The 20,185-nt window shown below is 51.0% G+C and overlaps 1 protein-coding gene across 5 annotated transcripts in view; it reads right to left on the reverse strand.

The window, feature by feature from the left end:
* TTC39A (tetratricopeptide repeat domain 39A) overlaps positions 1-20,185 on the reverse strand; it is a 59,337-nt gene that overhangs the window by 27,449 nt on the left and 11,703 nt on the right. Inside the window, exons 1-2 of one of the 5 annotated variants that reach the window (XM_050749873.1) lie at positions 17,357-17,544; positions 7,958-8,062 (exon numbers count right to left, since the gene is read on the reverse strand). In XM_050749873.1, the coding sequence (XP_050605830.1) occupies positions 7,958-8,062; positions 17,357-17,388 (137 nt within the window). In that variant the 5' untranslated portion in view covers positions 17,389-17,544. Of the gene's footprint in view, positions 1-7,957; positions 8,063-8,354; positions 8,518-16,248; positions 16,407-16,645; positions 16,769-17,356; positions 17,545-20,185 lie in introns of those variants that run through there. The other 4 variants (XM_050750020.1, XM_050750085.1, XM_050749990.1 and 1 more) reach the window with 4 other exon arrangements.

The following is a 20,185-nucleotide window of genomic DNA, read 5'->3' on the forward strand; positions in this document are numbered from 1 at the left end:
CCCTCAGATTGCAATGCCCTTCCTCGGCCAGGTGTGGTGGCACATGCCTGTAATCCCAGGACTCTAGGAGGGCAAGGCGGGAGGATTGTTTGAGCCCAGGAGTTTGAGACCAGGCTGAGTAACATAGTGAGACCCTGTCTCTAAAAAGTAATAATAATTTTTTTTAAAAGAAAGAAATACCCTTCCTCTACATCTCCTGACATATCTGTCAAGGCCCTCAAATGCCTCCCAGAGCCCTGGGAATCCAGGCCTCCTCCTCAGGGACTCCATCTGTAACTGAGGTACGGGTCATGCTGAACTGACCAGCATAGGCTCAGCTCTCTGCAGACTGTGGGCACCTCGAGGACAGAGTTTGTGTGTGACTCATCTCTGTCCTCAGTACTGATGTCAGGGCTGAGCCAAGGTGGCCTCAGGAGTCTCTGGGCTCCCTGCTCCTCCACCGCCCCAGGCTCCTCAGCTGAAGGGTGCGTTGGGGGCAGGGGGTAGCATTTAGTCCATCACATGGAGAGGGCAACAGGCAAGGAGGGATGCGAACAACGCCAGGTCCCCTCTGTATGTGGAGGGAGCCACTTAACATGTCTGGGCCTAGATTTCTGCTTCTGCAAAATGGGGACGATAATGCTAGCCTGCCTGGGTCCCTGTAAGCCTGTGGGACTGACTGGGAGCGCCTTTACTCCCTTCCCCAGGTCTCCTTGTAAATTATTTATAAAGCTCCTCAGTGCCAGGTTTATGCTGGGAACTTCAGAGGAAAGAGAGATGACTAAGGTTTACAGGCTGTTTGGTTGTGAAATCATGTGACTTCACCCCTTTTCCTGTTCATAAAACACTCGTAAATTAAGCTACTTCTGGGTGACACTCCTGTGATCCCTGAGGGTCAAAGGCAGGAAACCAAGGCTGCTCCACCGCTTGCCAGCCAGGGGCACTCACTGGATGCTCCCAGGCCTTTGCCAGGACTGCTTCATCTGCAGGCAGTGGCTTGTGGAGAGGAGCAGGCTGCCCAGAGCTGGGGCCAGAACCAGGCTTCAGAGCCCCTCAGACACAGGTTGGAGTCTCAGCTTTGCCAGCTACCAGCTGTGTGACCTGGCATGTCTCATGTCTCACAGCCTCCCTCAGCCTCAGGTTTTTCCCTGCAGAAGGAAAACCGTAACTCTTCTCCCCCACGGGCTTTTGCATGGCTTAAATAGAATAATACCCAGGCCAGGGGCCACTGCACCAAAGCTCAGTAAATATGAGTCCCTCCGTGTCCTGTGCCACTTCCCTGCATAAAAACCTTCTCCTTGAGGAGGGGCTTCCCTGGCAGCACACAGACCCATCCCCCAGATAACACCCCAGCCCCCAGGCCTCTCCATCTCTCAAGCCCTTGTCTCTCTCTTCCTCTCCCACTGCCAGTCAGAGGCCTGGGACTCAGCACCACCTGCCCAGCCCCACCTGTGCAACCTTGTCTGGTGCTGGGCCCAGAAGGAGGGACAGCTCCCCCCGGGCAGCTGGCAGACAAAGTGGAATTTCTAGTCTGAGGCCCAAGGCCCCAACAGGCGTCTGTGGCTAAGAATACTAGCCCCTCCCCAGCCTGCCTCCTGGAAGTCCCCAACTCTAGTCTGAACTGGGAAATGGGGTACAGAGGTATGACAACCCTCGAACCTCAGGCACTCCAAGTTTAGCTTGTACCCAAGTTCTTATTTGCATATATATCATCCAGGCCATTAGTCGGCTCATTCCTGAGCCGTCCCCTCACTCTGGGACATGTCTACTGGGGTCCCACCTTCTTGGTCCCAGACCAGCTGTCAGGATAGGGAGGGCACTGGGAGGCAGAGGCAGCCCCTTGACCTCTCCAAGTCTCTGCCCCTTCATGCTCACTGAAGCTCCCCCTACTCCACTTTCTGGTCCTTTCAGACTCTACTTCCTCTCCAGCCCAAGTTGCTTCTATGGACTCCCCATCCCCAGTCCGCTGCCCATCACCCTGCCCTCTTCCTTCTGGGATCTGCCTCAGTTCCTCCCACTCCAGGGTGAGTGTCTCCATCTCTCAGATACACCAGACCCTCATTCACCGCCCAGTCTTTGCAAAGGCAGTTCCTTACACCTAGAAATGCCCCCTCTATCTGGCTGACTCCTTCTCATCCAGTCCATCTCAGCGTAAATGTCACTTTTTCCAGGAAGCCTTCCAGGGCAGCTTCATGGGTGTGTGGTCTATGCCGTTGCACAGGGCCGGTGCCTAAAAAGGGCCCATGTTTGGTTTAATTCTCTGCTGTCACTGTCTTTAAATTTTAATAATATTTGAACAAATGACCCTGAATTTCTATTTGGCAATGAGCCCCAGGGAATGATGCAGTCCTCCCGACCAGCTCCTTTCCCACATGAAGTGGGGTCCCTGGGTAGTTCTCGGCACCCCTTATTGCTTGTTTCGCCATTTCCCTGCTGGACCCTGAGAACAGCCCACATCTTGCTCAGTAATGGAGCACCAGCACCCAGCTCACTGCGGGGCCCAGGAGGGTGCTCAAAGGCTGTTGCTGAATGAACCAGTGACAGTTGCCCAACCATCTCCATCCTCTGAGTTGCAGTGTGACCTTGTCTTCATCACATAGAATGGCTCTGCTTCTGGAGTCTTAAAGGATGCCGCCACCCTCCCAGCTCTAAGCCTCCTGACCTGCCTGTACTGGCCCATCACTCCCACTGCCCATCCTCCCTCCTCCAGTCTGTCCCCTCTTCCTGACTGCTTAGCCTAGTGTCCTCATACCAGTCTCTCTCTCTTGTCAACATACTCAATGCCAAGTCTGCCAACCTGCTGAACCCAGCTAGGAGCCCAGCTCAGGAGCCACGCAACGGCCCACTTTCTCCACACTGCCACTGAGCAATGCTGGAGAAAGCTGCCCCCTACACAGACAGCCTCAGCCAGGCCCGGCATCCTGTCCAGAAACACCTTTTCCCCTCTCCTCGTTATCCCTGCACCACCATCTGGCCCCTGGCTTTTGGCAGGTAACCTTACCTCTTCCCTCAGAGAAACTCCAGAACGCTCAAGGGCATACCCTGAACTTGTTGCACCCCCACACATGCCCCCGATGCACCCTTTCCACCTCCTTCACTCCTCGTGGTTTGGGGGAGGCAGATGTGAGGTCCTGCCCAAGGTAAATGCCGCCAACCCAAGGGGGAGGGCAAACCACACACACAGCAGTCGGTGTGTGGTTTGTGCAGCTGGAGGACCTGGATCCGAATCCCACTCTGCCGTTTATTAACCACGATCATATAATTCAAGAAAGCCAAGAGCAGTAGCCTCCACGTCCCAGAGACAGTGCGTCAGGTCACACTCAGTGCTAAGTGAAATATGCTAGAAGCAGGGACAACGCTACTCAAAGGCATGACTTATGGAAAGCAGAGGCGAGGCGGGGAAGGGAGCTAGGAAAGCCCAGATGCCCCACTCGGAGCGAAAGAGGAGCACCGTCCCCCACTGCACGGGACCAGGACAATTAAACGAGACAATGTGTGTTCAGTGAAGAACAGCAAATGACACTGGGCCCAACATCTTCTGAAGCTTCAGTGGCCATCAGTGAGGAAGGGAGGCTGTTTTCCAGCAAGAATTATTTTTTCTAGACCCGTGGTTCTCACTGGAAGTGCCAGGGTATCCCCACTCCCAACGTGAGGACATGTGGCAATTTCTGGAGATATTTTGGGTTGTCACAGGTGGTATGGGGGTAGTGTGCTACTGACACTACTATCTGGAGGAAAACTGTTAAACTCAAAAAGAAAGAAAGGGCCTGGTGTGGTGGCTGATGCCTGTAATCCCAGCACTGTGGGAGGCCAAGGTGGGGGGATCACCTGAGGTCGGGAGTTCAAGGCCAGCCTGGCCAAAATTGTGAAACCCCATCTCTACTAAAAATATAAAAAATTAGCCGGGCATGGTGGCATGCACCTGCAATCCCAGCTACTAGGGAGGCTGAAGCAGGAGAATCGCTTGAACCCAGGAGGTGGAGGTTGCAGTGAGCTGAGATCATACCACTGCACTCCAGCCTGAGCGACACAGCGACACTCTGTCTCAAAAACAAACAAGAAAGAAAGAAAGAAAGAAAGAAAGAAAGAAAGAAAGAAAGAAAGAAAGAAAGAAAGAAAGAAAGAAAGAAAGAAAGAAAGAAAGAGAAAGAAAGAAAGAAAGAGAGAAGGAAAGAAGGAAAGAGAGAGAAGGAAAGAAGGAAAGAAAAGAAAGAAAAAAGAAAGAAAGGATCCTTTTCTGGAATAAGGCAGGGGCTAAGAAACAGATGCTGCACTGCTTCCCACGTGAGGTAACAGGTGGCTCCATGGGAAGACTGGATTCCTGGAGTGTCTCTGTTAGGACGAGGGTTTCCTCTGGGGGTCCTGAGAGCTACAGGACTCCTGTTAAAATGCCCTCCTGAGGTGAGGGGGCCATAGAGGGAAAAGCCCTTTCAGGGACCTTGTGGCAGAGACAGCTCGAGGACCTAGGCGCAGCCACAGCCTTTGGTTTTAATATTTTCTCCAGTGTTTTGACTCCCTTCTGTTGGCCCCAAGTCTACAGGACAGTTTAGAGTAGGCTGAGGCATGACCTTATCGGGGGTTCAGTGGGTGAGGAGAAGGGCCAGTGTCCGTGCTTGGGGTATGGGACAGGCTGAGCAGCTGTGTCCTGGGCAGCTGGTTTCCAGTGCAGGAGGGTGGCTATGGTCTGGGGTCCAGGCTTGAGTGAGCAACAGGAAATGACTAGGGGAGAAGCAGGAGCTGGGGAGCCTTCCAAGAAAACTGAGAGGGGAACCTGGACATTCTAAGACAGAGCAAGCTGCAGCTGGGCCTGCCTCAGGCCATGGCCACACTCTTGCTGCAGGCCCTGACCCACCCAGCCTGACCCCCTCAAGCCAGGTTCCCTCAGAGGGTGGGAGTGAGGTGTGGACACTGCCCCATGCCCTGGAACACTCACCCCACCCCAAAAGCTGGGCCACTGACCCTAGAGGGAGAAAGATGGGTCCATCATGTCTACAGAAACTGAACAGGTCAGGCCTGGGGACTTGTGGAAACCAGTCCCCTGGCCTCAGCATTCACTTTTCCTTGGGGCTTGGGTGCAGGGGACAAGTTGGAGCTGAAAAGAGGCGGACTAGGGGGAGTAGGTGGCAGAGATGATTAGACCTCAGCCCCTAGTCTCCCAATTTAGGCGGCTAAGGCTCTCTGTCCAGGCTGAGAAATGGAGGATTCCTCACTGGAGAAGCCAAGCCATCCCGGCTGCTGACATCTGGTGGCCAGGTCATCCAAAGCCAACTCCACCAACTACAAGGCAGCTTGGCACAGACCTCCCGGCTGGCCTTCGCATGGGCTCATTCTTAAACAGGACTAGACAGACAGCCGGGGATGGCTGGGTTTTTGAAGAAAGCACCCCATGAGAAGAGAATTCCCCCATTAAACAGACTCCAGGAACACGGAGAGCGCCAAGTTATGCAGGAAAAGAATGAAATATTTTAAACAGAAATAATATTCTGTGACAATAACAATAAATACTTTATTAGATACTTAATACATGCCAGGCACTGTCCTAAGGGCCTCATATTCCAAATATAGATATAAAGAAGTTAGTACACCATAAACCAAGAAGAAGATGTTTTAGGGAAAAAAGAACATTCAGAGAATAAAGAATGCCAGGAAATTAATCATATGATTACAGAGATAAAGAAGTCAACAGCAGGAATTAATGAGAAGGGTGAGGAAATCTTCCAAAAATCAGATGGAAAAAAAAGATAAAGCAATGGGAAAAACAAGAGGGAGAGAGAAGAGGCTCAGAAGAGGACTGACCTAGGAGGCACGTTAAAGAAAGCCCAGGAAAGGGAAATAAGATGGAACTATCGTACAAGAGCATTGCCCAGAACTGAGAGCCCGCATAACAATCCAGAATAAAAAAGACTTCATTGCCACACATCGCAGTAAAATTCCAGATTTTCAGAAATACAAGAGCCAATCCTAAACCTTTCTGGAGAAAGAGTAAGTGAGAAGAATTAGGGTTCTCACAGCTACAGTAAATGCTAGAACACTGAAGCAAGGTATTCAAAATTCTTAGGGAAAAAAATATATTTATACAAGTCTTTCTTAGGAAATTTCTTTTTTTTTTTTCCCCCCCCCCCCCCAGACAGAGTCTCACTCTGTCACCTAGGCTGGAGTACAATGGAGCAATCTCTGCTCACTGCAACCTCCACCTCCTGAATTCAAGCAATCCTCCTGCCTCAGCCTCCCAACTAGCTGGTATTACAGGCACTCACCGCCATGCCCAGCTAATCTTTGTATTTTTAGTAGCGACGAGGTTTCACCACGTTGGCCAGGCTGGTCTTGAACTTCTGACTTCAAATGATCCACCCATCTCAGCCTCCCAAAGTGCTGGGATTACAGGCATGAGCCACTGCACCCAGCCTTTCTTAGGAAATTTCTTTTTTTTTTTTTCCCCAGACAGAGTCTCACTCTGTCACCTAGGCTGGAGCGCAATGGAGCAATCTCTGCTCACTGCAACCTCCACCTCCTGAATTCAAGCGATCCTCCTGCCTCAGCCTCCCAAGTAGCTGGCATTACAGGCACTCACCGCCATGCCCAGCTAATCTTTGTATTTTTAGTAGCAACGAGGTTTCACCACGTTGGCCAGGCTGGTCTTGAACTTCTGACTTCAAATGATCCACCCACTTCAGCCTCCCAAAGTGCTGGGATTACAGGCATGAGCCACTGCGCCCAGCCTTTCTTAGGAAATTTCTATGGGACATTCCCTGGCAAACGAGGGGGACACAAGAGAAAAGACCTGGAATCAAAGAAGCAGGAGAAACGCAAAGGAGCTCTAGGAAACAGCCAGGAGGAGCCAGAAGACATGTCTGTCCTCCCAAGGATAGGTTTCCAGGAAAATGAGGGGGGTACTGAGTGCTTACTTGATAGATTTCAGCATTTTGGGAAAAACTCACCATAGGATGATCTGATGGGAGTGGTTACAAAGACTTAAGGATAAATGTTTAGCAAATTAGGAAAATGGGAAAAGCAAGAAAATTATTAACTCTAGAAGGAAACAGTCTCACACATGATTTTCTTTGCAAGGAGCATTAATCAAAAAGGTATAGTAAGGTAAACATTGCTTATTTCTTTCTTTTCTTTTTTCTTTTTTTTTTTTTTTTTTTTTTGAGACAGAGTCTGGCTCTGTCGTCCAGGCTGGAGTGCAGTGGCGCGATCTCGGCTCACTGCAAGCTCCGCCTCCTGGGTTCATGCCATTCTCCTGCCTCAGCCTCCTGAGTAGCTGGGACTACAGACACACACCACCACACCCAGCTAATTTTTTATATTTTTGGTAGAGATGGGGTTTCACCATGTTAGCCAGGCTGGTCTTCAACTCCTGACCTCAAGTGATTTGCCCGCCTTGGCCTCCCAAACTGCTGGGATTATAGGCGTGAGCCACCACGCCCAGCCCAATAAATGTTTTAAAGTGGTAAGAAAGGGTGAGTTTTATGGTATCTGAATAATATCTCAATTTTTAAAACTGAGAAAAAGTGATAAGTAAAGAAAAAGGAGTATATACACATTATTGATTTGTATTTACAGAAACATGGCCGTGAGCATTCAAGGAAATGGTCAAGGGAGCAGCCCTCTTTATTGCCCTAAAACACCCAGGAAAGCAGGCAACCTAGTCTTTAGTGCTTTGGGGAAAAATAAACAAAGGGTCATGTGAGAGCTGGCGAGGAAGAAACTCCTTATCCTTATGCGGGAACACATAAGGAAGTGTGAAGAACCCTCAAGAGCCTAAGGACAAGCAAGTCACAGTGACCTTGGAGAGGGCCTGGATACACGCAGGCTGTGGAATGGAGCCTGAGCCATTTTTATGGGACTTGTCAGAGGTCCTGGTGACCCAGAAAGCCGAAGGCATTTAGTTACACAGAGTTCCTCTCATACAAGACCTCTGGTTCTCCCTGACCGTCAAGCACACCCCCTACCCCAACCGGGGCTTGAGCCTCACCTGGGTTTGAGGTAGCTGAGTGCTTCTGAGAACTGGTTGGTGAGGAAAAGGTCCAGGGCGGTCATGCACTGGTCCAGGGCCTCGTGGAGGCTGCTCTCAGGAGTCCTGGGGGAAGAGATGCAGGGCATGACACAGGGGCCCGCCAGCCCTCCAGCCTCTCCTGACTGGGACAGAGCCTCACAGGGCCTACTCGGTCTCCCTGGCCAGCCTTGGGTGCCTGTCACGAGCTCCTCCAGGCTGCCACTCTGTAGTGAGACGCAGGAACAATTCGGACCCACCTCTTGGTGTTCCCAAGGGTGGGAGGGGGAGCAGAAGGGAATGTCATCTGAGATCTGATGGAGGTGGGGGAGGGGCCAAGGGCAAGGAGCCAAGACGCCTCAGGAATAAATGATCTTACCCTCCACAAGGGTACAGGGAGTCTTTGTGGCCCTTCTGACCCATTGGGCTCTGCTGCCCCCCGGGGGGGTGCAGCCCACCCACTAAATCCCACAGCCCCTTTTTCCCTCCTTCTCCAGGCCTCCTCCCTCCCCCAGGCCTGGACTCTAGAATCCCAGACGTTGTCACAATGGGCTTCGAGGGTCAGCAGCCCCATACGAGAGGCCCAGGGACTTTCAAATTCACTTTGCCAGTGGCTCCTCCAGAATACCTGAACCCTTTCCAGTCCTTACGTTTCTCTGTAGCTTTTACCGCCCTCTGACATGATATGTTTTTCTTATTTTTGTGTTTATTGTCTGTCTCCCTCCACTAAACTATAAGCTTCCAGGAAGCAAGAATCTTTAACTGCTGTATCCCCAGCACCTAGTATCCGGGACAAAATGGCCTTTAATAAATATCTGTTAAGTGAATGAATGAATGAATGAATGAATGAATGAATGAAGAGTCTAAGGCTAGGAAAGCAAATCCCTGACTTTTCTGGGTCTCAGCTTTCCCATACAAAAATGAGAGATGGAACTAAGAGATCCCAGAACCCTGTCTATTTGATGTTTTGATAATGCCTTTTCTCAAGGGGCCTCCTTTGAGTGAAAGAATGTTCCAGAAAGGGGCCTGATGCTCTCCCTGAAGGGAAGTCCTATTTCCCAAAAGTTAGTTAAAAGAAATTCCCTTTCCACCAGGTAACTCCTACATATACCTTAAGGCCTAGCTCTAAAGTCTCCTGCTCTGAGATGCATCAGCAGATCTTCCCAGGCAAACTGAAACATGCCTTTTTCAAAACTGAACTCCTGTTCATTCTCCCAAATCTGTTCTCCCCCAGTCTTTGCCTTTCTTTTTTTTTTTTTTTTTTTTTTGGTAGATATGGGATCTCACCATGTTGCCCAGGCTAGTCTCAATGAACTCCTGGGTTCAAGTGATCCTCTTGCCTCAGCCTCCCAAAGTGTTAGGATTACATGCGTGAGACACCATGCCTGTCTGCCATTTTAATAAGCAACACTCCTCTACCCAATTCCTCAAGCCAAAAATCTGATAATCATCTTTGCCACATCCCTTCTCTGGCCTCTGCATCCCCTCCATCACTAAACCCATCAATTCTACTTCTTAACTTTTTTTTTTTTCTTTTAAGAATTTTTACAGAGATGGGGTCTCATATGTTGCCCAGGCTGGTCTCGAACTCCTGGGTTCAAGTGATCCTCCCACCTCATCCTCCCAAAGTGCTGGGATTACAGGTATAAGCCACAGACTACTTCCTAACATCTCTCAATCAACCCCTTCTATGCCCAATACCTTCTGGTCCAGGCCAGCACCATCTTTACCCAAGTCTGTCGGAACACTCTCCATTCCATTCTTTCCACCTTCTTCTCTCTTCTCTGTTAGACCTTTATATTCCATATTTCACCTCTCTTAACTAACTTCCATACTATCTCTTGGACCCTCTGTTAGATCCTGAGTAATTTCTTTCATTTCACCAGCTCTCTCAATCATTAGGTGTGTCTGCCCTGCTACTTATCCTGTCTACTGAATTTTTCATTTCAATGATTGTATTTTTCATTTTGTGAAATTCCAGTTGGTTCTTTTTCAAATCTTAGTTATTTGGGGTAGTATTATGTTCCCTGCCTCAAGTCCATCTTTAATTCGTTTATACATTTTAAACATAATTATTTATTCTATATCTCATAATTCCAGCATTTTAGACTACCAGGGAAACTAATTCTGCTCTTTTTTGTTTCTGGAGCCTGCTGCTCACACTGGCTTATTTCCCTGTGTGTTTTGCAATCATATTACAAATTCACGTTTGAGAGATCCAAAGGGACTGTGGGATTGCTCCAGGAAGGATTTTTCATTTACTTTGGCCAGGTTCCCGGGGGAACTACCACCCTGAGACCATTTAAGTTACTTTTTTAAGTTTATGGTTTCCAGGACCACAAAGGTAGTGGTGTGCCATCAAACCCAAAGTTTGTGTGATGGCAGACCAGTATTTATAATTTTTTAGGGAGTCTTTTTTTCCCATCGGAAATGCTGTCTCCCTTTGCTGGTGGGGCCGGACCTTTCTTCTAGCCAATCTTCCTATTCACTGAGGCTGCAGCCCTCGGAGGGTCCCAGATTTATGTGTTGAGTCGGGGGATGCCAAGTTCCAACTCCTCAAACTGTAACTGTGTAGGCCCAAGACCTTCTTTCCCATCTGTTGAGTGGCCATTGAAACTCCTGGCTTTAGATTTCTGAAATGTGTAAACGGCCTAAGGTTGCCGTGGCTTCATCTTGTTTGCCAGCCTGACTTCAGTTCTCTCTTCACTCTTGGCTGGAGGGTGTTTCTGTTACTTCTGTGAGAGCTCAAGAATGTACTTAATTATTATTTTTACTTATTTATTTTTTGAGGACAGGGTGTCGCTCTGTTGCCCAGACTGGAGAGCAGTGGTGTGATCTCAGCTCACAGCAATCTCCTCCTCCTAGGTTCAAGCTATTCTCCTGCCTCAGCCTCCCAAGTAGCTGGGATGACAGGCACCCACGACCACGCCCAACTAATTTTTTGTATTTTCAGTAGAGACAAGGTTTCACCATGTTGGCCAGGCTGGTATCAAACTCCTGACCTCGGGTAATTCACCTGCCTTGGCCTCCCAAAGAGCTGGGATCACAGGCGTGAGCCACTGCACCTGGCCAGGAATGTACTTTAAAGGATGTTTGTTGTAACTCATCCCAGCCTCTAGGTAGTTTCTTTGAGAGAGAACATTGGGAGCATTATTTCCCCTAACCTGTCTCTCCCATAATCACCAAAGATACGTCTTTAAAACCAAAATCTGGCTGGGTGCGGTGGTTCACACCTGTAATCCCAGCACTTTTGGAGGTCGAGGCAGGTGGATCACCTGAGGTCGGGAGTTCGAGACCAGCCTGACCAACACGGAGAAACCCCGTCTCTACCAAAAATACAATATTAGCCGGGCGTAGTGGCACATGCCTGTAATCCCAGCTACTCAGGAGGCTGAGGCAGGAGAATCGCTTGAGCCTGGGAGGTGGAGGTTGCGGTGAGCAGAGATCGCGCCATTGCACTCTAGCCCCAGCAAGAGCAAAATTCCATCTAAAAAAAAAACAAAAAACAAATCTAACCATGTCACTTCTGGACTTAAAATCCTTCCCTGGCTTCACATTGCTCTTAGGGTAAAGGCCAAGTTCCTTTCCATGGCCTAAAAGGCCCCACCTGATGCTGCCCCTGCCCCTCTCTTCAGAGGCTGGGACGGGGTCTGTGTGCCCAGGGCATAGCCATTCATCTCTGTTGGATGAATCGACGAAGCAGCAGTGAGCATCTACTGCCCGGGTGTTTAACTGGCATTCTCTCTAATTGCTCTCAAAATGACCTGTGAAATGGGATTATTACCCCCCACACCTACATACCATTGCAGATGGGGAAACTGAGGCACAGAGGACCGGTAACTTCGCTAAGGTCACACATCCAAGCATGCGTTCTAACCCAAGTTTCTGCCTGAGCCAGTGCCCATCAGCTCAGCCCCAGGGAGTCAAGCCCATTGTTGTGGTTTATGGCAACCGCTAAACAATTTCAGAGCCAAGAGCCTGCCTCCCATTTCTGCACACGCACCCCTTATCACCTCCATCCCCCACCGAGGGAGAGGTCCCATCTGCTTGGTCTACCTGGAGAGAAAGATCCAGGCCGGATGGACAGTCAGTGCAGAGGGGCACAGTCCTTCCCTCGGCAGCCCCGGCACCTCTTCTGCTTAACTGGGATGAGGCTGTCTGCGGTGACCTCCCCCAGACTAGGGGTAAGCTGAGCCCTGGGCTGATTTCCTCCCTCCTTCCCTATCACAAGCACCCATGAATCTCATGCTCTAGGCTATGCATAGGACTGGGCTCTGGGGACACAGAGTGGACACAGATCTAGGGCTGCCTCTTCAGGAGCTCACAGCCTACAGGAGACAGATGCAGACAGGGCAGCGACCGCCACAGTGCTCAGGGCTGTGATAATGGGAATCACTGGGGGCCAAAGGGGCCCAGAAGACACCTCTAACTCAGCCTGGGGCACTGAGGAGGCTGAGTGGAAGGAGGATGGCATCATGGAAGGAGGATGGCATCATGGAAGGAGGATGGCATCATGGAAGGAGGATGGCATCATGGAAGGAGGATGGCATCAAGGAAAATGCCATCAAACTGAGAACAAGACGGAGAAAGAAGTCTAAGAAGGGGAAACAGCACACACACAGGGTTGGAGGCATGACATCAGTTAGGAGGTACAAGCGTTCTGGAAGGACTTAGAAGACAGAGGCTCTGGAAGGCCAGCTAAATGGAGGGGTGAGGCTGAGGAGGCTAGAGAGCTCAGGAAGGCTGGAGACACACGCCCCATTTGACTTAATAATAGCATTAACAACCACCATTGCCACAAAGAGATTACCACTTCAAGTTATCTAAATTGATGACTGCATTATTTCACTCAGTCCTGTCAGCAGGCACCCTTATCTGCCTCTGACAGATAAGGCAGGGACAGGCAGTGAAGACAGGTACGCAGTCAGGCTCCTCTCAGGAGCCTGGGAGAAGACAAAAATGCATTCTGTGGAAGCAACAGCGCCAAACCTTTCCCCTCACCTGACTGAGACTGAGGCCCCCATTTCTCCACAGGCTGCCCCTTCGTCTCCAAGACCTTTCTTTCCCCAGGACACCTTGCCTGGCCCAGGTAACATCTATCTATTCCTGCGCTGATGGTGGCCTCTCCACTGTGTGTTGGGGAACCGAGGAGAGGGATGGGGAGAAGAGGTGCTGGGCTGGATGGAGCAGAACTGGTGACCAATGCCAAGAGCTCTGGCACAGTGGTGGCAGCTCTCTCATTCAGATCCCACCCACACTTGAGGCCCGAATGAGAAGGGAGCTAGGGGGTGGGAGGGGGTGTCAGGTAGCCCAGAGCCACCCCCACTCTCCCCTCCCCTCCCACTTCTCTACTATAGTTGGCTTGTACTACTTCTTCTGTGCCAATGGGCAGATCTGGGTAGAGCTGGGAGACCCTCAGTTCCCACTGAGAACAGAAAATCCTCCTACCTCCATCCCAGTCAGGGTGAGGTAGGTGTGGGGTGGGTGAGGCGGCGCAGCAGTCGCTCAGGAACCAACTGCAGTCAGAGCTGGATTTTAATCCCTGCTCCAGCACCGAGGGGAACTTTGGCTCAATGAGTAAAATAATCTGTCCATGGGGATCTGTTGCTTCCGAAGTGATCTTTCTAAATGGCAAAAATGATTGTGACTCTCCTTCCAAAAAGTCTCCCTTAGCTGCACATAAATGTGTCACGGAGTGATGTAGCATGACCTAATGCAGTGTGGCCTGCAAGAGTTCTGAAAGCAGACAACCCTAGACCCAAGCTGCAGCTATTACTTGCTGGATAACCTTGGGAATGTTCCATGCCCTCTATGAGCCTCTGTTTCCTCATCAAGGAAATGGGAATGACAGTACTTACTTCCCACGGTTTTTGTGAAGAACAACTAAAACTATGGAAAGCACAAGAGTACTCAGAAAATGTGAGTAATTATTATTTTTTCTAAAATTATGTATTACCATCTTTTTTTTTTTTTTTTTTTTTTTTTTGAGAGAGGCTCACTGCAACCTCTGCCTCCCGGGTTCAAGAGATTTTCTTGCCTCAGCCTCCCGAGTAGCTGGGATTACAGGTGTGTGCCACCATGCCCAGCTAATTTTTGTATTTTTAGTAGAGACGGGGTTTCACCATGTTGGCCAGGCTGTCTCAAACTCCTGACCTCAGGTGATCCGCCTGCCTGGGCCTCCCACAGTGCTGGGATTATAGGCGTGAGCCACTGCACGCAGCCTTACCATCATTTCTTGATCAAGTAGCACTGACTTTATAAAGAAACTAAATAACTTTAAAAGATTGAGTGGGCCAGGCACGGTGGCTCACACCTGTAATCCCAGCACTTCAGGAGGCCAAGGCAGGAGGATCGCTTTAACCCAGTAGTTTGAGACCAGCCTGGGCAACAAAGTGAGATTCTGTCTCTATTTCATTTCATTTCATTTCATTTCCTTTCATTTCAGATCGAGTGCACATATCCAACAACCTAGTAATTCCACTACTAGGGGCCACCCTCGTGAAACACATGTGCAAAGGACAATCGTACAAGAATATTCACTGTCAAGACACTAGGAACATCTCGACATCCATCAAGAAGGATAAATAAACAAACGGAGGTGTCTACATAGGGTGCTGTATCACACGTTAGGGCAAGTGGGACAACAGCTGCAGGATCAAGGCTAAATCTGAGACCTGAAGTTGAGTATGAAAACACAAGCTGCAGCATGACACATGCTATAGGACTCCATTCACAGAAAACTTTGAAGTAAGAACAAACTACATATTTTTAAGATTTACACACATTGAGCAAAAGAATAAAAACAGGGAAATGATAAAACCTAAATTCAGGATGGCAATCAATTCTGGAGAGGGAAGGAGGGAAGAGGTTTCCACAAGACTTTCAAGGGTCTCTACTATGGTTTATATTCTTAAAAAGAATATAAAATAAATGGGGCACAATGTTAATATCTGACAAAGTTGGGTGGCAAGGGTATGTGAGTTCATCTTACTATTTGCTATATTTTTCTGAAGACTTAAAATATTTCATAATTTTTAAAGAGGTAGGGATTTAAGGCTTGATTTGTTCACCAATGACCATCTGGCCCCAGAGCAGGCCTTGCTGAGTGTCTGTTGAGTGAGCGTCTCTGTAGTGAAGGTGAGAATGGTCCTGCTGCGTGCGGCCCTCCTCTGCTCAGACCCCACTAGGATGACCCTAACCAGGGGTGGTGACAGATGGACAGGTGGCTTCAAAGAAGAGTGGGCAGGCATGCAGAGAGGCAGGTACGGTTGCGCATAAGGAAGACCCACCCCCGTGAGAAGAGCAAGCTTGCTGTCCTGAGGCCTGCAGCAGGGCCAGAGGAGCCCGGGGTTGTAGAGGGCACTTAGGCAGGGATGTAAGCATATAAGGAAGTGGGATGAATGTGGTTTTCAGCCCTGGAGTCTAGACTTCTTTGATAGATACCTTGCTCCATGCCCTCCTTCTCTCCTGGAAACCACTCTTCTGGACCCAGCAGGGTGGTGGTGCTCAGTCAGGGCTGCGCAGAAGGAACCTACCCAACCTCCAGCTTTACAAAGACTTGGGCCCAGAGCAGGAAAGGAGCAGCCAGTCCCACTTCTCTGTGTTTTCCAAAGGAGGGACCAGAAGTCTAGGAAGTGTAAAGGACTGGCCAAAGTCATACAACAAAGATGATCAAGCTGAAACTCGCCACGCAACCCTCTCCCAGGCCAGGGTGTCCCCCAGCAACCCAGCTTCCAAGCCCTGATACAGCCACACACACGCAAGCCCTGTGGAGGCTTCTAGCTGCCAGCTGGCACCAGCCTCGTCACCTCCCTGTTCACGTGTCACGCCTCCGGCCCTTAGCAAATATTGTCACTGGTGGTGAGGCTCCAGGCAGGGTGAGCCCTCCTCCCAGCTCACCTGGGCCGGCTCTCTGCCCAGCAACCTCCCAGCAGTCAGGGCTCCTAGCAGCTGCCCCCTTCCCTGCCCACTGGGGCCCAGGAAAAGCAGAGAGTTGCTGAAGGTCTCCCAACCGTAGTGTCTGCCACTGGCGGGGGTGATCTACGTAGGGGTCCCACAGGGGTTTCTCAGTGGGATGTGGGTAGGGTTGGGCAGGAGAGCCACGCTGAAGGTGACAACACTCACTTTTTACTATCCAGGTTCCTGCTGCACCCAATGGGCCTGGCTGGCCCATACCTTAGCCGTTTAAATTCCCCTAATGTCCCTGAAGATGATGGGGTAGGGGGATCTGACAACAGACGGAACTGAGTTCAAATCCCACCCCCAACTCTTACCTCCTGGGTGACCGATGACAAGTCACTTAAGTGCTGTGCCTCAGTTTCCTCATCTGTAACGGGGATGAGAGTAACAGGGCCCACCCCACAGGAGTGAACGCCACGAGGCAGGTGGGGAAGGCTGCTCTGAATGTGTCTGTGACTATAGCTCCGTGAGAAAGTTGGGACCCAGAAGGGGAGTGACCGACCCGGGGTCTCCGCGCCTCCGCCTCCTCGCAGCCCCCCGCCCCCACTCCTGGCGGCGGCGGCGGCTCCCAGGGGCCTGGCGGGGTGGGGGCTGGAAGCCGCAGTGCGGCCCCAGGCTGGTGCGCGGGGGAGGCCTGGCGTGGCGCCCGCCACCCGCCCCGGCCCCAGCCGGCGCCGCCCGCGCCCCCGGGCCTCCCAGCCGCGCACTTACCCCGCGGGCAGGGCTCCCGGGGCGCCAGCCGAGGTCATCGCCGAGGGGCGCGGGCTGCGCTGCCCCAGCCGGACGCCAGCAGCGGCCCAGGTGCTGCCGCCGGAACCCCGAGCCGGGCGCTGTGCGGTCGCGGACGCGGCGGCCGGGGAGGGGCGCGGCGGGGGCGGGGAAGGCGGCGGGGCCGGGCCGGGCCTCGGTCTCCCCACCCGCACCGTGGGGCCATGGCCGCCCGCGGCGACCCGCGCTCCTGCACCGCCAGGGGGTTCGGGCGGCCCCCACCCCCGCTCCGACAGGTGAGAGCCCGGCGCCCTCTGCGCAGACACCGCCCGGGCCGGGAGCTGGCGCCCTCCTCACACGTCCCCACCTATTTGGTGCTAGAAGTTCTCCGGGACCTGAGGTCCACTTTACTGTCACTTCCCCTCCCCACGGCTCCCGCTCCGAAGCGGCCCCCACCTGAGCTGTCACCATGGTCCCGCATTAATTAGGGCATTCGTGCAGACAAAGACAGCCCCCAGAGCCAGGCCTGGATTTTAATCCCACCATCTTGCCCACTGAGTGACTGCAGGAGACCAGAAGGCGGGAAAAACGCGGTTTAGCAGTCACTGCTAGCTGGCAGTTCACACTGCCTTCTCAAATGATCCCCATAATTGCTATTTTATAGATGGGAAAACTGAGGCATGCGGTTCATTTGATTCACACATGGTCACTCACCTAGTAAATGGCAAGCTAGGACTGGAATCCATCCCTCCTGAATCCAAAGCCAACACTCTGGCCACTTCCCCTCTTGGCCCCCTCTCCCCAGCATTCCCAGCGCTTGTGTGGGGGTCACCCACAACACTCCCCAAATGTCCACTGTGCACCGAGCCCTGAGGCGAGTGTCTCCACCTGACCTGATCTTCTGGCAGAGAGAGCCACTGGCCCATGAAGAGTTAACCAGCCACCACCTCCTGGCCCCAGATGCTGCTCTTAACCATGACTCATCAGAGCATGTGGCTGCCATTAGAGCTGTCCCTTCACAAAGGAAGAGACAGAAGTAAGGAAGGACTGTAGCTCCCCTGGAGCAACCATGACCTCCAGGACGCCAGAAGCAGCAGAAGGGGACAGCCTGCAGCAGCAACCATGGTGGGGACAGGACTTGCACCAGATCCCAGGGGAGCCAGGCAGTTTGGGCTTGGTGGTAGCTGCTTAAATCTAAGCAGACTGCCTGGAAAGGCAGTGAAGTCCCATCCTGCCCATTTGTGAGCAGCGGCCAGGTGCTCATTTGCCAGAATCATCCCATCTCTGGGAGTCTCATAGACAGGCACGAAAAAGATAATTAACTACTAGAAACAAGCTATGATGACATCCACCAGCAACTATAAAGAATTCAGACAAGGGGAGAGCCTGGGGAGCTTCCTGGAAGAGGTGGTGACAGAACTGAGCCTTGAAGTTTATATTATTTAAACAAACTGAAGTCGTGGAGAGGGTGTACCAGATCCGGGAGCAGCATGGATGAAGGCATGGAGGTGGGAAAGGGTAAGGATGGTGAGGCCACCAGCAGTATGTGTAAAGAGGGTGATGAGGCTGGGGCCCCTATCGCATGCCATGTGCTTTCAAATCTCTAGGCATTCAAATATGCTGTTCCCTCTGTGTGGAACACACCTTCCTCCCTTGTCACTTGTTAGTCGTTTGTGTAACCAGGAGTGGATCCAGAAGCTTACAATGGGGAGGCCACTGTTCAAAAAAAAAAAAATACAAATTTACCAATACAGGTTGAGCATTCCTAATTTGAAAAACTGAAATCCAGAATGCTCCAAAATTTGAAGCTTTTTTTTTTTTTTCTCTTTTTTTTGAGACAGTGTCTCACTCTGTTGCCCAGGCTGGAATGCAGTGGCACGATCTCTTGATCTTGGCTCACCACAACCTCCATCTCCAGGGTTCAAGGGATTCTCATCCCACAGCCTCCCGAGTAGCTGAGATTACAGGGATGTGCCACCATGCCCAGCTGATTTTTGTATTTTTAGTAGAGACAGACAGGGTTTTGCCATGTTGGCCAGGCTGGTCTCAAACTCTGGACCTCAAGTGATCCGCCTACCTTGGCCTCCCACAGTGGAATTACAGGCGTAAACCACCGCGCCCAGGCTGAAACTTGAAGCTTTTTCAGCACTGTAGTTGGAGACTGCAGGCCTGCCATGTTTGCTGTGCTGTTGTTACAGCGGCCACAGCCATTCTACTGATGCTCATGTGCTGCTGAGTTACCCTGAACACTTTATTTTTTCACTGCATTAATGGCATGTTATATTTTTATTGTTAAGTACTTATGTCTGAATAAGGGTAAAAAAAAATGCTTATTGGGAGCACATGAATTCAGAGTCAAAAATGATGGTGATGCCAAATAATCACAGGTTGTCCACATGGGTGGCTGAGAGAGTGACACTTCTGCTTTCTGATGGTTCAGTGTACACAAACTTTGTTTCATGCACAAAATTACTAAAAATATTGTATAAAATTACCTTTAGGCGGCCGGACACGGTGGCTCACGCCTGTAATCCCAGCACTTTGGGAGGCTGAGACGGGCGGATCGCCTGAGGTCAGGAGTTTGAGACCAGCCTGACCAACATGGAGAAACCCATCTCTACTAAAAATACAAAATTAGCCAGGTGTGGTGGCACATGCCTCTGATCCCAGCTACTCGGGAAGCTGAGGCAGGAGAATCGCTTGAACCCAGAATGCGAAGGTTACAGTGAGCCGAGATCACGCCATTGTACTCCTGCCTGGGCAACAAGAGCAAAACTCTGTCCCCTCCGCCCCGCCAAAAAAAAAATTACCATTAGGTTATGTGTGTAAGGTGTATATGAAACAAATGAATTTCATGTTTAGGCTTGGATCTCATCCCCAAGATAATTCATTATGCATGTGCAAATATTCCAAAATCTTCAGGCCGGGCACGGTGGCTCAAGCCTGTAATCCTAGCACTTTGGGAGGCCGAGACGGGCGGATCACGAGGTCAGGAGATCGAGACCCTCCTGCCTAACATGGTGAAACCCCGTCTCTACTAAAAAAATACAAAAAAGTAGCCGAGCGAGGTGGCGGGCGCCTGTAGTCCCAGCTACTTGGGAGGCTGAGGCAGGAGAATGGCGTAAACCCGGGAGGCAGAGCTTGCAGTGAGCTGAGATCCGGCCACTGCACTCCAGCCTGGGCGACAGAGCGGACTCCGTCTCAAAAAAAAAAAAAAAAAATTCCAAAATCCATAAAAATCCAAAAATTGAAACACTTCTGGTCCAGAGCATTTTGGGTTAGGGATAGTCAGCCTGTATAAAATTGCGAGGGTTCCCCCAGAGCCTTGGAAGGGGCCAGGTAAATGAGGAATCCTGAAGCTATAAGCTGTATTAGCTCTAAGGTAAACCTTTACTGTATTTGACCAACACTTGTTGACATTTTGCCATATGCCAAAACTCCTCCTTATCCTGCAGGTTTCAGTTCAGATGTCACCTCTTCCAGGAAGCCCTCCCTCCATAGACGGGTCAGGGACTGCCTGTGCACCCACCGCCCTAACCCCCT

This window comes from Macaca thibetana, chromosome 1, assembly GCF_024542745.1.
Source record: "Macaca thibetana thibetana isolate TM-01 chromosome 1, ASM2454274v1, whole genome shotgun sequence".
NCBI classification, from domain to species: Eukaryota; Metazoa; Chordata; class Mammalia; order Primates; family Cercopithecidae; genus Macaca; species Macaca thibetana.